The following is a 15,617-nucleotide window of genomic DNA, read 5'->3' as shown; positions in this document are numbered from 1 at the left end:
CAGTGCATGAGTTATTGAACTGCTGTTGTCCTTATCTTTAGCTCCGCCGAATGCCACAGGTGGAAGTGATGGGGACACGGTGAGCCACGGTAGCGTGGATAGTTCTAATGATGCTAACAGTGGGGAGCACACAGTCTTCGTCAGAGATTTAATCAGGCTTGATTCCACTGATAATCACTTTAGCACAGGTACTAAAATCTGGATTTTACTAACCCTTCACTTACTCTCTTGTAAAGTCTTTACCTTTTTAAAAAGCTTTTACCTTCCTTTCTTAAGAGTTTGTGCAATGAGTACTTTAAAAATACTTTATATAAATAAGGGAAGAAATTACACCTCTGATTGCAGATCCCTTCTTTTTATTTCCTAAAATACAAGAAATTAACTTTGGAGTGCTGTGCAGAAGGCTCCAGCATGGTGCTCCTTTGTATTTGTTCATCATTAGTTTGTGAAGGTACACGATACAGCTGTAGGAATGATGAACTGAGGGACTTGAATTTAGTGATACAAATTGCAGATCTCTTTTTCATTAAAATACTAAGAATTTGAGATTATGAATATTAAAGAGGGAAGAAAATAAGTCACACACCATGAGAAAGAGTATTTTCTTCATATGGTCATTCTTTTCAATGACACTTTTTAAAATCCGAGAAACTTCTGAAGCTCCTTTTACATACAAAGCTCCGGGCGTCCCCTCTGTCCTCCCAAGTTAGAAATAAGCGTTATGCCACTAGCACCTGGAGCAAATATGTGTGTGTTGCACATCCCTCTTTTTGTGTTGTTTTTCTTTTTTGTTGTTGTTATTGTTAATATCTCAAGCTTTTCTTTAAAAAGAATCCTTAGTCTGATTCCTGTGCTTCATCTGATGAACTTGTCTCAATGACTGAAGTTTCCTTTTTTCTGCTCTTTGTTGCTCTGCTTTTTGCTCTGTGCTGTTTCTTGGTGCTGCATTTGTCCTTGGCTGTCATGGTGTGGGGTGCAGACAGACTTGTATGACGTGAAGCTATGGATACGCGTGTGCATTAATTCTACCCTTGAATGTTAACCACTTCAGGTAATTTCCCGTTTATTAGGTTAAATTTTGCTGACGTGCAAGGGTGGGGGAGAGACCTTTTGTTGTGCTGAAAGTATTGTTATAGGTAGAAAGCAATTTCAGTTTTCTTGACTTCTTCCTCTTCAGATAAGTGTAAACCTGTATGTACCACTGAAAATATCTGGCTAACATTTCTCTGTCATTTTGCAAAGCTTATTTGTTGTCTTATTTGAAAATACACCGTGCCTTGCTATAATTCTTTCTTTGGGGTTGGTTTGTAGCATCATTGTATCCACTAGTTTTATGGAGATTAAACGTTTCACTGTTCCAGCTATTGAGATGGTTTTGCTTGCTAAAACTGCTTTGCTAAGTTCTTGTGCTAAAAATTACCCCATAATTACAGAAGCGTGTATAAATCATCGAAAGTCAACTTAGAGCTCTAAGTTACAATCCTGTTTGTAAATTCACTGTCTTCAGCAGTAGAAATTTTTATATGACTTTAATTTTAAAGTCGTTTTACTTCATTTCTTCCTGTATTTGTTGCTAAAACTTATATGAAGAATGGACTTTTATGAAGAAATGGACTTCATTTATGAAAAAAAAGAAAACCTAAGGGAATAATTTTGTGATATGAAGCCATTTCACCAAATAATTATAATTTTAAAAATAGTAATAAATCCTGTCCTTACTCTTCTAAACGTACCTCCTTTAGTTAAAAAAAAAAAAATCTTCTAGTAATTCTGGGTAATGGGCATAAAGATTCCAGTAGTTGGGGAAGAAACTTCAGATCCCTTTTCCATATATATCTTTTTTTTTTTTTTAAGATTTTATTTATTTATTTGACAGAGATCACAAGTAGGCAGAGAGGCAGGCAGAGAGAGAGAGAGAGGAGGAAGCAGGCTCTCCACAGAGCAGAGAGCCCGATGTGGGGCTCGATCCCAGGACCCTGGGATCATGACCTGAGCCGAAGGCAGTGGCTTTAACCCACTGAGCCACCCAGGCGCCCCTCCATATGTATCTTTAAAGTTACATTTCAAATGGCTGAAGCCCTGTTGCTGAATTTACAGTGATTGTGTGTCCTTGTAGAGTTTCTGGTGACATCATTTGATACTTTTGGAGACTTCCAACCAAAGTGCTTAGGTTACTCTTTCTTTAGGGATTCTGTTGTAGAACCTTTCCACTCGGTACCTGATACAGAGTCACTTAGCTTATTGGGGGGCATATCTTGATTTAATGGTCTGCTTAGTCCCCAGTCTGGTGTCCATTTCATGGCACATCACGCCTTACCAGACTTTCGGAGGAGCCAATAAAAAACTGACAAATTAATCATTCTAACGGGGGTATGTAAAGAAGTTTAGTTCTTTTTTTCTATTGCAGACTCAAAGTTTGGCAGTATAACATGCAGCAGAAGGTAGAAGGCACTGCAGTTAACTCTTGAACAACATGGGTTTGAATGTCATGGGTCCACTTCCATGCCAGTCCCCCCCCATAAATCCAGTACTGTAAATGTATTTTCTCTTCTTTATGATTTTCGTCCCCCCCCTTCTTTAAATTTAAATTTGAGTATGGTTTATACATGATGTTACATTAGTCTCCAGTTTACAACATGGGGATTCAACTTCTCTCTATGCTGTGCTCACCATAGTCACTGCACAGCACTATTATAATACTTGAGGACTTTTTAATAATGTTTTCTTTTCTCTAGCTTCCTTTACTGTAAGAATACAGTATATAATCACAGAATACAGGATATGTGTTAATCAACTGTTTATGTTATCGGTAAGGCTGCCATGAACAGTAGACGGTTATAGTTCAGTTTTGGGGAGTGAAGAGTTATGCCTGGATTATTGCTTGTGTGGGGCGGGAGGGCCAGTGTTCAAGGGTCAGCCGCGTGCTCCTGTTTCATTTTCACTAACGTCCTCTGTAAGGATTCTCTAGGATCTTTGTTTCAGTTAGTCCTAGTTTAGTCTTCAGTCTTTGTTTCCATTTTAAATGACAGAAATCGAAAGTCAAATAAACTTGTTTAAAACTTTATTTTGAAATTATTTCAAATTTATGAAAGTGTTGCTAGTATAGTGCAGAGAACACTTGAATAATTTCTATCCAGAGTCGTTCTTAGTTTGCCTTGTTTGCTTTATCGTTTTCTTTCTGTACACACATGTACATTCTTTCTCTGAGTCCTGTGGCAGCAGGTTGCATACATCTTGCCCTTCTACCTTTTAAATACCTCAGTGGTGTTTTTCTCTGATAAAACCATAGTATAGTCAACCAGATTCAGATGGATACCGATACACTACTTTAATCTGTAGGCTGCATTCCAGTGTTGTCAATTGCTGTAATGTCCTTTGTGGGACTCTAGATCCCTCTCTTTGGTCTCCTTTAACCGGGCACAGTTCCTTACCCTTTCTTTGTCTTTTGATCTTTCTGAAGAATTCAGTTATTTTGTGGAACGTTCCTTAGTTTGAGTTTGTGTGATGTTCCCTTGTGGTTAGCTTGGGCTGTACATTCATGTCTCTGTTGCAGAAGTAATTGTCCCTCCGAGGCGCACACTGTCTGTCTACCTCTCATTGGTGATACTCATTTCGATCACCAGTTCCTCCTCATTATCATGATTGCCCCTGCAGATGATGAGCTGTCTGGAAGGAGACTCTGAGACTGTGCAGTAATACCCTCCTTCTCATCATGCTTTCTCTTTTAAATTTAGCATCCATTGATGATTCTTGCCTTAACTGCTCTTCACTAGAAAGTAGTGATATTGAAGCACCCGAGCAGCTCAGTTGGTTGGGCATCTGACTCTGATTTCTGCTCACATCATGATCTCAGGATCCCGAGATGAAGTCCTGTGTGGGGCTCTGAGCTCAGTGTGGAGTCTGCTTGAAATTCTCCTCTCCCTCGGAACCCTCCCGCTGTACTCGCTTGCTCTCTCTCAAATAAATAAATCTTTAAAAAAAAAAAAAAGTAGTGATTTGCCAACTCTGTCCTCTATCCAGATTTATAGGATGGTATTCTATGTCTTTTGGTTTAATAATTTTACTCAGGCATATCCTGAGTATGTTTTTAAACACTCCTTTCTTGTACAACAAAATGTTCCTGGCTCATTCTTGTAGCTTTCCTGCCAGAGATCTGATATCAGCCATTTATTCAAGGATCCCAGGTTCCTTTCAATGGGCAGTAGATTCTAGAAGCCAAGATCTGGGCTCTAGGTATGCTTACACTACAGGTTATTACTGCTTTTAGAATTTTTCAGCAGAGCTGGAAAATATGTATATATGAGGGGAGAAAAAAGAAAATATGTATGTATATTTTGGGAAATACCTCCATTTTCTTTTCTTTTAAAGATTTATTTATTTATTTGAGGGTGGGGGTAGGCAAAGGGAGAGGGAAGGAGAATCCCAAGCAGACTCCCTGTTGAGTGCAGAACCCAACACAGGGCTTGATCTCAAGTCCTGAGATCATGACCTGGGCCAAATCCGAGTGTCGGATGCTTAACCAGCTGAGCGGCCCAGGCACCCCTAGAGATATTTCCATTTTCATATCAACCCCACAGGTTTTTCTTTGTCTTCCTTCATTTCATTTTTTAAAAATCTCTCTTCTTCCACAGTAAGTATCTTGGCTTCCAGTAACCATCATTATTATGTTTACTCATTTGCTCAGTCCTGCAGTATATATAAAATAATTTCAGAATTGCTACATCTGTTATTCTGGGAGAAACAGACTTTCTAAGGATTTAGGATTTGTCTGTTACCACCTCCCTTCCCAGGTTTAGGGTATATACTCAAAATAGCATGTTGAAAAGTTTCTTGGATTAGTCCTCTCCCCGCCCCACCCTGTTCCCCATCCCTTCAGTATGGTTGTTCTTGTGAAATACAGTTGGTCCCATTTGTTCCTGTTCACATTCAGTTTTAGTCACCACCTTCCTCCCAGTTTTGTTGATTTAATTTTTTTGAATATGTAAAAATAAAAATACAACACAATAAGCCATATTTAGAGGAGTGTCCTCTCTCTTTATCCCTTCCATCCTATTTTCCCCCCATCCCTTGCAGTTAACCAGTTGTGTTGTTTTCTGGTATGTTATTTCTGCATTTCTTTTTGCAAAAGTAAACAGATACATGCTTGTTTTATTTCCTCTTCTTTCTTTCACAAAAGGTAGCATTCTATACGTACTCCAAAAGAGACTTCCCAGAACATCTTGTCCAGATCTGTTAATCTGTGGATGAGGAAGCTGAGGTTCAGTACTTCCACTTTCAGCCTTCAGTGCTCCTCTTCTTCCTGCTCTTGGCTGCTGACCTTCTGTTTACTGTGTCCTGCGTGCTTCATGGGCTTTCTTGTCTTCCTCCTCCATGAGTTTAAATCGTGTAAATCAGTGCAGGTTTCTTCTGACATTTTATAGCTGGTTTGTGCGTAGATGAACGCTTCCACCTGTAAGCTTGATTCTTTCTCAACAGGCGGTCAGTCTGACCAAGGCTATGGGTCTAAGGATGAACTTAGGAAGGATGATGCAGAAATTCACATGCCCGAAGAACAAGCAGCAAGAGACGTGATACCTAAAATGAAAGTGCACACAGAAGGTGAAGTACTGGTATTTACTTGCTCTTCTTAGAAAAACACTGTTACTAATTCTTTTAAAGTTTATTTATTTTTTTATTTTTTAAGAACCTCTATACCCGGGGCGCCTGGGTGGCTCAGAGGGTTAAAGCCTCTGCCTTTGGCTCAGGTCGTGATCCCAGGGTCCTGGGATTGAGCCCCACATCGGGCTCTCTGCTCAGGGGGGAGCCTGCTTCCTCCTCTCTCTCTCTCTGCCTGCCTCTGCCTCTCTGCCTACTTGTAATCTCTGCCTGTCAAATAAAATAAATAAAATCTTAAAAAAAAAAAAAAAAAAGAATCTCTACACCCAGCGTGGGTCTTGAACTCACAGCCCTGAGATCAGGAGTCGCATGCTCTTCTGGATGAGCCAGCCAGGTGCCCCTCTACTGATTAAGTCTGATGTGATAATTCTGATGATAATTTCAAGAAAGAAATACAGGGTCTGGGCTTATAAAATCCCATGTAATATGATGTATGGAGAGAGAATGAGTAGTTTCTGAGTTTTAGAATTTAAGAGATCTTTAGAGACTGTAGGTCAGCCCTCAGTTTGTAGGACAGTGCAGTCCACTGAGGTATTTGTCAGAGGCAAAGAGCTATTTTGTGATAGAACCAGGGCTAAACTTTGAGTCATCAAACTTGTGTTCCAGTGCTTGTTTTATTTCAAAATGCTCTTTGATGGAAGTCCTTCAAATATCTAAGTAGGTATTTTTCATTGGTAGGTTAGATACAGTGTCCAAGGTTTTCCTGTCTTTTTTTTTATTTTTATGGGACTCATTGAGGTACATATGATTTACATTAATCATTTTATGGAAATGTGGAGGAATTTTCTGGCTTTGTGGTAATAAGATATTCTTCCTATCCTTTTACACAAAAGGACACTTTCTTTAATGATCTTACTTAATTGATGCTCCATAGTTAGCAGAAGCAAGCCTCTCTCCTACTTTATAAGCGAAGGGATTATAAATGGAGGCCAAAACCTTTAATTTACTCACAGGAATGCTCAAGTTAGGGTTATTTTTTTTTTTTTAAGATTTTGTTTATTTATTTATTTGACAGACAGAGATCACAAGTAGGCAGAGAGGCAGGCAGAGAGAGGAGGAAGCAGGCTCCCTGCTGAGCAGAGAGCTCGATGCGGGGCTCAATCCCAGGACCCTGGGATCATGACCCGAGCCGAAGGCAGAGGCTTTAACCCACTGAGCCACCTATGTGCCCCTCAAGTTAGGGTTATTGATGCTAAAATAAAGCATTTATTTGCATCAGTACTGGCAACATTTTATGGCATAAAGTAAATGAGACACAATAAATTAGTGATAAAATAGTCATCTCTTCACTCCCACTTGGGGAAAAATATTCTTAAAAATATTAAAATCAATATATGGTTTCTGTTCAGTTTTAGTAAAAGTAGGAATAACATCCAAATGCTTTTTTCCTCAGAAGTGTGTGATGTCTCTGCTGTTGGGGCAAAACATTCCCAAGCTGGTACGGAGCCACAGAGTCCCACCGAGCCTCCTGTGTGGGGTGGCAGTATTGTGAAAGTTCCGTCTGGGATATTTGACCTCAGTGGCAGGAGGAGCAGCACTGGTGAGTCTTCCCAGATTGCTGGCCAAATATTTAAAATAGTTTTTAATAACATTAATTGATGACTTAATTGTGATGATCATGCTAAGGAGCCAGAAGTTTGAATCCTTTCCATGGGTTAAGAAGTTGTTATTTAAAATAGTGTATCAGAGGAGGGGTGTTTATTGTGCTTAGTTGTTCTTGGGAGTACCTTTGCTTGTTGTGGTGCCTCTTCTCAGTTTGGTCCCTCTTTCTCAGGGTAGATGATGAGAGGGCCTCCTATACTCATGGAATTACTGAATTCCAGGGGGGCTTTTGTGTGGCAGTGGAAAGGCAGTGGAAGGAAAAGATTGATATCACTGTGCTGTATTGTGGAAAAATACCAGTGTGTCTCTAATTTGGCCAGTTGTTACAGGCCCCCTGAGCCACTTATTTGTGATTAAGTATTTCTAATGAATAACTCTCTGGCCTGTGACTCCCTTGAATTTCAGTTCACTCCTTTCAGTTGTGTTTTAGGCCTCCTGAGTACCCTCTAAGCATGCATCTAAGTCTGTGATTTCAAAGGCCAAAGAGATCGGCCTTGTGTTTCTTGCCCTTTTTTAGTAGTAACTATAATTCACTTCTCTAACTAAAGTCAGCTGTCTTAAGTGTATCTGTTATATGACTTACAGAAATTAATTTGCTCAGCTTCCTAAATTCATGTTGGAATACTCCTTATTCCAAAGTCTCTCCTTCTTTTAGATTCACTGATACCAAATTCATTTTGTTTGTTTGTTTTGGGGGGCAGGTAGTATTCAAGAGGTAGAGCTAAAAAGGTTTTTGAAAAAATAATTAATATGTATGTTGTGTATCCTATTTTCCAAACCTGTTGCTAGCAGGTTTAAAAAATAAAAAGGAGGAAGACAAAGTTTTCTTCATCAGAGGATTATAATCTTCTCAGAATATTGACATGGACAAGGTCTGGTGTGCTTCCTTCCCTCTTTACTCATCCTGTGCCCGTGTCATGTCTTGATGTGGGAAGATTTATTCTAATAAGAAAGAAAGCGGGAGTAGTGGGGCTTTTGCCAGTATATCAAGGGTCAAATTTATTTTAAAACTGAAAAAAAAGTGCCACTAAATTCCTGGAAATAGTGTGAGAACCAGTAAATTTGCTAAGATCCGTTTCTCACATACTGGTAAAGGTTCGCAAAGCAGGCACAAATTTTGGAGGTGTAAAACAGGCTAATTTAATTCTCCTAAAAGCTGTGAAATATCTCTAAGTGTTTATTCTGTTTAATTGGTATGATTATGATTATTATTTGGGACCAATTTGGAAGCTTAAAAAGAACCTAGAAATTAACCTGGAAGTTTTAAAAAGAAGACTTTATTAAAGAACTTTTCCCTCAAATCTGTTAGGTCACTATGCCTTTTAAAAAACAAATGAGAATCCTAAATAGGAATGGGTAGACTTGAGTTTTGGTAATGATTCAAATAGGAAATAGCTTTTGGTCTTGGAATGGGAAAAAATTGCATCACTAAATTCTACACCTGAAACTAATATTATGCTAACTAACTGGAATTTAAATAAAAACTAAACAAAGAAACAAAAACCCTAAAAACAATAACAAACAGATAAACAAACAAACAGAAACTACTTGCTTCCCCCTACAGCCACCAGCATAATTTTGTTCCACTTGATCAAACAAGACTGAACTCAAGAGAGAGATCTGGGATCATGTCTGTTTCATTTGCCTTTGTATTTCTAGCACGTTATATGGTAGATGCTAGTAGACATTGGGTATTTGTTGAGGGAATGAATATATCTGAAAAATTTGGAGCTATGCAGATTTTATCAGCTTTCTTGGAATTTGCCAAGTCTAAGGACTCCACTCTAGATTCTTCTACTTTGGGGAATTATTTTACTTTGGAGCAATAAGGCTTTGATTTTAGCAAATATATAATTCCTACATGATTATGAATTTACTTTGTGTGGAGTAGATTCCTAGCAAATATTTGTTGAATTAGATATATGAAAGCCAGAAGGGAAGAGATTTTGTCTTTTTAGGTTAGTTATTTAACACGAAATATATTTCTTAAATGGAATGTAGAACTTTGCAGCTGTAAGATGTATTTATAGATCTGTATTTGGTAAATGCGATAGATTTTGGTGAACAGTACAGGTATCTGCAGCGTATGTTGCCTCATTTTTAAAATGTGTGTGTAGAGAGTGAGAGGGGAGGTCATACACATTAACAGTGTTATCTCTGGGAGGCAGGACTGAGAGGAGGCTTTTTGGTTGTTCTTTTCTCTGTATATTTTCTTTGTCCCTTTTGAACTCTGAATCTTTCACTCTGAGGATGTGTTACTTTTCCAAAATCAGAAAAGAAACATTTTCTAAAGGTTACATCAGAAAATAGCGTTCCTTTCTAATACTATACTTTCTCTTTCAGGTAGTATATCCAGTGTGCCATTTGCTACTCAGGATCCAGGTGAAGAGGCAGTCTTCGGTGAAGTTACTAACCCCAAGAAGAATGGTGATAGAGGAGATAAAAGACAAAAGCACTTTCCAGAGAGGAGTTGTAGTTTCAGTTCTGAAAGTCGAGCAGGAATGTTGCTTAAGAAGAGCAGCTTGGATTTGAATTCGAGTGAAGCGGCTATTATGATGGGAGCAGATGCCAAGATTCTCACAGCAGCATTGACCTGTCCCAAGACATCTGCATTCCGAGTTGCAAGCACCCATAGCTTTGACAGTGTTGGTTGTCATCTGGGTGATACCAGGACTCGTATGTCTGAGAGCACTTGGGATTCAGAGCACAGATCTTCCTCGGTTTTAGAGATGCTCGAGGAAAGCCAAGAGCTCCTGGAACCTGTGGTTGATGACAGTGTAGCTCAGACTCCTGTGGAAAAGGATGCAGGTGACAGTCTACACAGTGATGGTGACAGTAATCAGCCCAGAGACTCAAAAGTAGGATCCAGAGATGTCATGAATAAGAGAAGTAGTTTATATGGGGTTGTTAAAGCTGTTGAGAGGGAGGATGTTGAAACTGGACTAGATCCTTTGTCTCTCTTGGCCACTGAAGGTACAGGAGAAAAAACTCCAGATTCCGAAGATAAGGTGTCTTCCCCAGTTATTGCACGTAATCTGGCTGATGAAATTGAAAGCTATATGAACCTGAAGAGCCCCCTGGGCAGCAAGTCTTCCAGTATGGAATTACACGGAGAGGGAAGCAGAGAGTCTGGTCCTGCCAGTACGTTTACTCACCCTTTAGAGAGGAGATCAAGCCTGCCTCTAGAGCAGGGTCCAGCAGCACAGGAAGATCCCGAAAGCGAAAAGAGCTCCCCCGCAGAATCCAGGTCTAAAACTCTCACCGGGCGTTTCAGGCAGCAGACGCCGTCTCGCGGTCAGAAAGAACGTTCAGCTTTATCGGCCCTGGTGCGCTCTTCACCACATGGCTCACTGGGTTCTGTGGTAAATTCTTTGTCAGGGCTGAAGCTAGATAATATACTCTCAGGACCCAAGATAGATGTCCTGAAATCTGGTATGAAACAAGCAGCAACAGTAGCCAGTAAGATGTGGGTAGCCGTAGCGTCTGCCTACAGCTACTCGGATGATGAGGTAAGAATGCTTCATGTGTGCAGACTGTCTCGTATGGGAACGTTTCTAGTATTTTTTAATATATAACTTCATATTTAGAGATTGCTGGTAAAACTTTATGCATATCCTATTTTGTTCTTGAAATGACTTGAACATCAGTGTAAGGAAATTAATATTAAAGAAACAAGTGGGTTAAAGCCTCTGCTTTCAGCTCAGGTCATGATCCCAGGGTCCCGGGATCAAGCCCCACATCAGGCTCTCTGCTCAGCAGGGAACCTGCTTCCCCCTGTCTCTCTGCCTGCCTCTCTGCCTACTCGTGATCTCTGTCAAATAAATAAATAAAATCTTAAAAAAAAAAAAAAATGGGGCACCTGGGTGGCTCAGTGGGTTAAAGAAACAGAATATCAGGACTACTTTATAATTCCATAGATGAGTCTGAATAACACAGTAAGTTTATTTCTTTGAAAGTATTAATGATTAATAATTTAATAACAATGCCATATTATATTTGCATAGCACTTCACTTTTTTTTTTTTTAAGAATTTATTTATTTATTTGACAGAGAGAGAGATAACAAGTAGGCAGAGAGGCAGGCAGAGAGAGAGAGACAAGGAAGCAGGCTCCCAGCTGAGCAGAGGGCCCCATGCAGGACTTGATCCCAGGACCCTGAGATCATGACCTGAGCTGAAGGCAGAGGCTTAACTCACTGAGCCACCCAGGCGCCCAACTTTTTTTTTTTTTTAAGATTTTATTTATTTGACAGAGATCACAAGTAGGCAGAGAGGGGGAAGCAGGCTCCCTGCCAAGCAGAGAGCCCGATGAGGAACTTGATCCCAGGACCCTGGGATCATGACCTGAGCCAAAGACAGAAGCTTAACCCACTGAGCCACCCAGGCACCCTATAGCACTTCACTTTTAAATAACTTTTATCTGTGTTCTCTTTAATATATGTGGAATCACTCTACAACTTAATCCATAGATTTCATACTGCATAACAACAATTGCTAATTCTTTTAAAAATTATTGAAAAGAGAATTAACCATTAGACCTTTCAGTGAAATAGAAGGGGAGAAATTTTGCTTACTTGTTTTATAGAAGAAAATTAATTAAAATTTCACCTTCGTGTTCAAAGAATGATAGAGTACTTAGGTACTGTAGTGGGAAGGACAGACACCTATAAATGTTCACTGTTACTAAATTCTCTCTCTCTCCCCATCTCAAAAAAACAAAAGAGTAATACTGAGTTCTGTAAGACTGAGTTGCATTTTGTTGCATTTAAAAGAACTTAAAAGGTCAGTGAAGGAAAGACAAAATAAGCTAGCTTCAAAAGTATCTTAACCTAGCATTACCTTGAAGTAGACTGAGTAAGCCACTCTATTTTTGAAATTTTATCTAACAGTGTTAATAAAAATAGTAAAAAAAACAAACAAACAAAAAAAAAAACACCTTTCTACAGAGTACTTTGGACTTGGAATACAGGACTATAAATTTCAGGTGGTCACGTGTCTTAATCTTTCTTTTGTTTTCATTGCTGTCGCCTTGGTACTAGTGCCTGACAAGGCAAATAGGTTATACTTAATAAATATTTCCAAATCAAGGAATGTATACAAAGTCTTTTTAAAAAGTTCATAACTTTTATCCAGATTTTAATCTAAGGAAATAATTAGGGATATGTATAAAAACAACTCAAAGGAATTCATCAGTGTAACATAAAATTGAAAGCATTCTGAATGCCTAAGCAACAGAGATTTACCAAATGCATTGCAGTCCATCAGTAAACTGGATTAGGTTGCTGGGATTAAATAGTTTAGAAGGTTTAGTGACATCAAAATACATTACATGAGAATAGACTAAAAAACTATCCTATTTTGTAAAAGCATATATATATATGTATATATATATATAAATGACTAGAAGGATATACATAAAGATTTTAATTGTACTGTGTGGGTGTTGGTAATATAAGTGCTTTTATTTCCTGTTTCGCATATCTGTTTAATTGTTCTATCACTTAACGTGGTTTTATAACAAGACACGAGTCTTCTTTAAAGCAGAAATCAGAAAGGAACCTGCTTGTTGATTGAAATGTTTTCTCTCTAAACTAAAGCATCAGCAGTCACTAGCAGTTATGAACTATAGTGTTTGGAACTTTTATTCTTATTTTATGCCTCTAATATTGATGGTGGTTGTTCTGAAAATCATATTGCCAGCTATAATTCTCACACCACCTTTGTTTTAAAGGACTTCTCATATCCATATTTTTCAGATGATATAATTTTGTTAGACTAGTTACATGGTTTCTGCAAGGTTACACGACTACTACGTGGTGGGGAGCCAAGACCACAGTCTGCCTGTCTGAGTTTGTAGCCCCTACTGTCCTTGGGCTGGGGTGCCTGATCCAGGAGACATTGAGTTTTCTGGAGTTCCTTCATTCTGTGATACTGATTATTGAGAGACATCCCAACATACACCAGGGGTGAAACAAAATCTTAAAAGTATTCTAGGTCATTGCTTGAATTAGAGTGTGGAAAGAAAATTCCAAATAATACGGAGAGGAGTTCATGGTTTTGAAAAATAAGGAGATGATTAGTTAAGGATTATAGAGACGTTTAATTCTGAAAAGGGCAGAGTGGATAGATTCTTATTGGGGAAGATACTATTTACGTATGTGGGGTTTTATTCTTTTCAATTAAAGGAGGAAACAAACAGAGATTACAGCTTCCCAGCTGGCCTGGAAGACCATATTTTGGGGGAGAATGTGTCACCTAACATGAATATTGCAGGGTTGGTTCCCAGTGAACTTACCCAGAGCAACACAAGCCTTGGCAGTAGCAGCAGCAGTGGAGATGCAGGAAAACTGCAGTACTCAACAGGTACGGGAGGGACGGTCCTTTCCTGTCATTTATGTGCCCGTACCTTTCCCTCCGCCTGCCACATACACAATAGACCCCCTCTGCTGAGATGAGCTGATAGACGGTGAGGGTAGCCCCACCGTACTACCACTTACTTTACAGGATCTCTAAGTGTTCCAGTCACCTTAGTTGTGTTTGTGGACTCTGTCATTGGTTCTCAGACTTTAGTTTGTGTCAAAATCACATGGGGAATTTATTTTAAAATATGGACAAATGTCCAAGTCCCAGGCTAAAACTTTTCAGACTGAATTTGAGGGATTGGGGCCTTAGAAATACATTATTAACCAGCTCTCTGGATAAATCAAATGTATACCAGTGTTTAGAGAAGCCCTAGGCTATGTCACTGAAATTTCTTAGTGCTATGTTATTTTAAGAAATTTAAGTTCTGTTTATTTTTTCCAACATTCTGTTACGAAAAATTTCAAATGTTCTGAATAGTCGAAAGAATCATATAATGAACGATCATATATTCTCCACTTAGGGTTAACCGTTGTTAATTTTAGATATATACCTACAGAAATTTTTATACTGAACCGCTTGAAAATAAACCGTAGACTTCATTATACTCCCCCTGAATACTCTAGTATGCATTTCCAAAGAATAAGGACAGTCTCATATAATGTGTTATATTTACTTCTCTTTAGGTGAACCTACATTTCCAAGAAGCATAAAAGGGCAGGACTGTGAAAAATCAGATCATGGTTCTTCTCAAAACACCAGCATGTCTAGCATCTATCAGAATTGTGCAATGGAGGTAAAAGTTCTGTATTCTGCACATGGTAGAATGGTTGTAAACATGCTTATTTCAGAATGGCACTGGACAGAATTCGTGATACCCTTGTAGACCGAAGAGTAAATCGTTTTGTTGAATTTGCTTGTCTTATGTAAGTAAGGCAATAGACTGCTAGTTTTACCTGTACAGTGACTGAACTTAATTCTAAATTGGATCAGCAAAATGAGTAAAATGCTGTGTCTCCAAAGGATGGTTTGTGGAGATGACTTCACTGTGCAGGTTCTCAGTGTCTGCACTTTTCTACTCTTAGGTTTTGATGTCAAGTTGTTCCCAGTGCAGAGCTTGTGGCGCTTTAGTTTATGATGAAGAAATTATGGCTGGATGGACGGCAGATGACTCAAATTTGAATACCACCTGTCCATTCTGTAAAAGCAACTTCTTGCCTCTTCTCAACATAGAATTTAAAGACTTGAGAGGCTCTGCAAGGTTAGTATTGTGAAAGCTCCTTCTCAGAAGGCATGACTCCTGGGGGCAGAGGGAAATAGTCACGGCACCCTCCAGCTGTCCCTCTCCTCTCTCCTTCACTCTCACTACTGGAGTAGAAAATACTGGCAGTATAGGAGACTACTTTTCCAGTTTATTTAATACACAATTATCAGTAGTAGTAATTCTTGGAGCTAAACATCATAGATCATTTAGAACTTCAATATTTATCATTAAACTTTCTTTCTCAGTGACTTTATATATTCTAGAAGAAAAAACTAAACGCACGGGAGATGGGGGTTTTTTGACTCTTCTCCCAACTTGTTAACCCTCTATGGTAGTGCTCTGTACAGTGAATTGACCAAATTCCAGGGAATCGAAAAGAGTAGGTGATCTATAATTACTCATTAAGTAATCAAGAGTTTGGTAACTGCTTAAATAATGATCTTAATATTCTGTTTGTTTTATGGAGAAGACAAGCTTCATATTACTGTCTACCTTTAGCTGCTTTTAAAAAATCTAATCGGGTGCCTGGGTGGCTCAGTGGGTTAAGCCTCTGCTTTCGGCTCAGGTCATGATCTCAGGGTTCTGGGTTTGAGCCCCACATCAGGCTCTCTACCTACTTGTGATCTCTCTGTCAAATAAAATCTCTAAAAAAAAAACCAAAAAAAACCTAATTGTACAGGTGTGTCTTTTTTTTTTTAAGATTTTATTTATTTATTTGAAGATTTTATTTATTTATTT

The 15,617-nt window shown here is 38.8% G+C and overlaps 1 protein-coding gene across 2 annotated transcripts in view; it reads left to right on the top strand.

The window, feature by feature from the left end:
- Nucleotides 1-15,617, top strand: part of DENND4C (DENN domain containing 4C) — a 137,981-nt gene that overhangs the window by 92,411 nt on the left and 29,953 nt on the right. The window contains exons 20-26 of one of the 2 annotated variants that reach the window (XM_032880511.1): nt 42-188; nt 5,476-5,598; nt 7,049-7,195; nt 9,601-10,766; nt 13,441-13,618; nt 14,302-14,411; nt 14,701-14,876. In XM_032880511.1, coding sequence (XP_032736402.1) covers nt 42-188; nt 5,476-5,598; nt 7,049-7,195; nt 9,601-10,766; nt 13,441-13,618; nt 14,302-14,411; nt 14,701-14,876 — 2,047 coding nt within the window. The remainder of the gene's footprint in view (nt 1-41; nt 189-5,475; nt 5,599-7,048; nt 7,196-9,600; nt 10,767-13,440; nt 13,619-14,301; nt 14,412-14,700; nt 14,877-15,617) is intronic. The other variant, XM_032880512.1, reaches the window with a different exon arrangement.

Source organism: Lontra canadensis, unplaced genomic scaffold (genome assembly GCF_010015895.1).
Source record: "Lontra canadensis isolate GAN:19392208 unplaced genomic scaffold, GSC_riverotter_1.0 scaffold70, whole genome shotgun sequence".
NCBI lineage: Eukaryota > Metazoa > Chordata > Mammalia > Carnivora > Mustelidae > Lontra > Lontra canadensis.
This window is presented reverse-complemented; position numbering and strand designations above follow the sequence as displayed.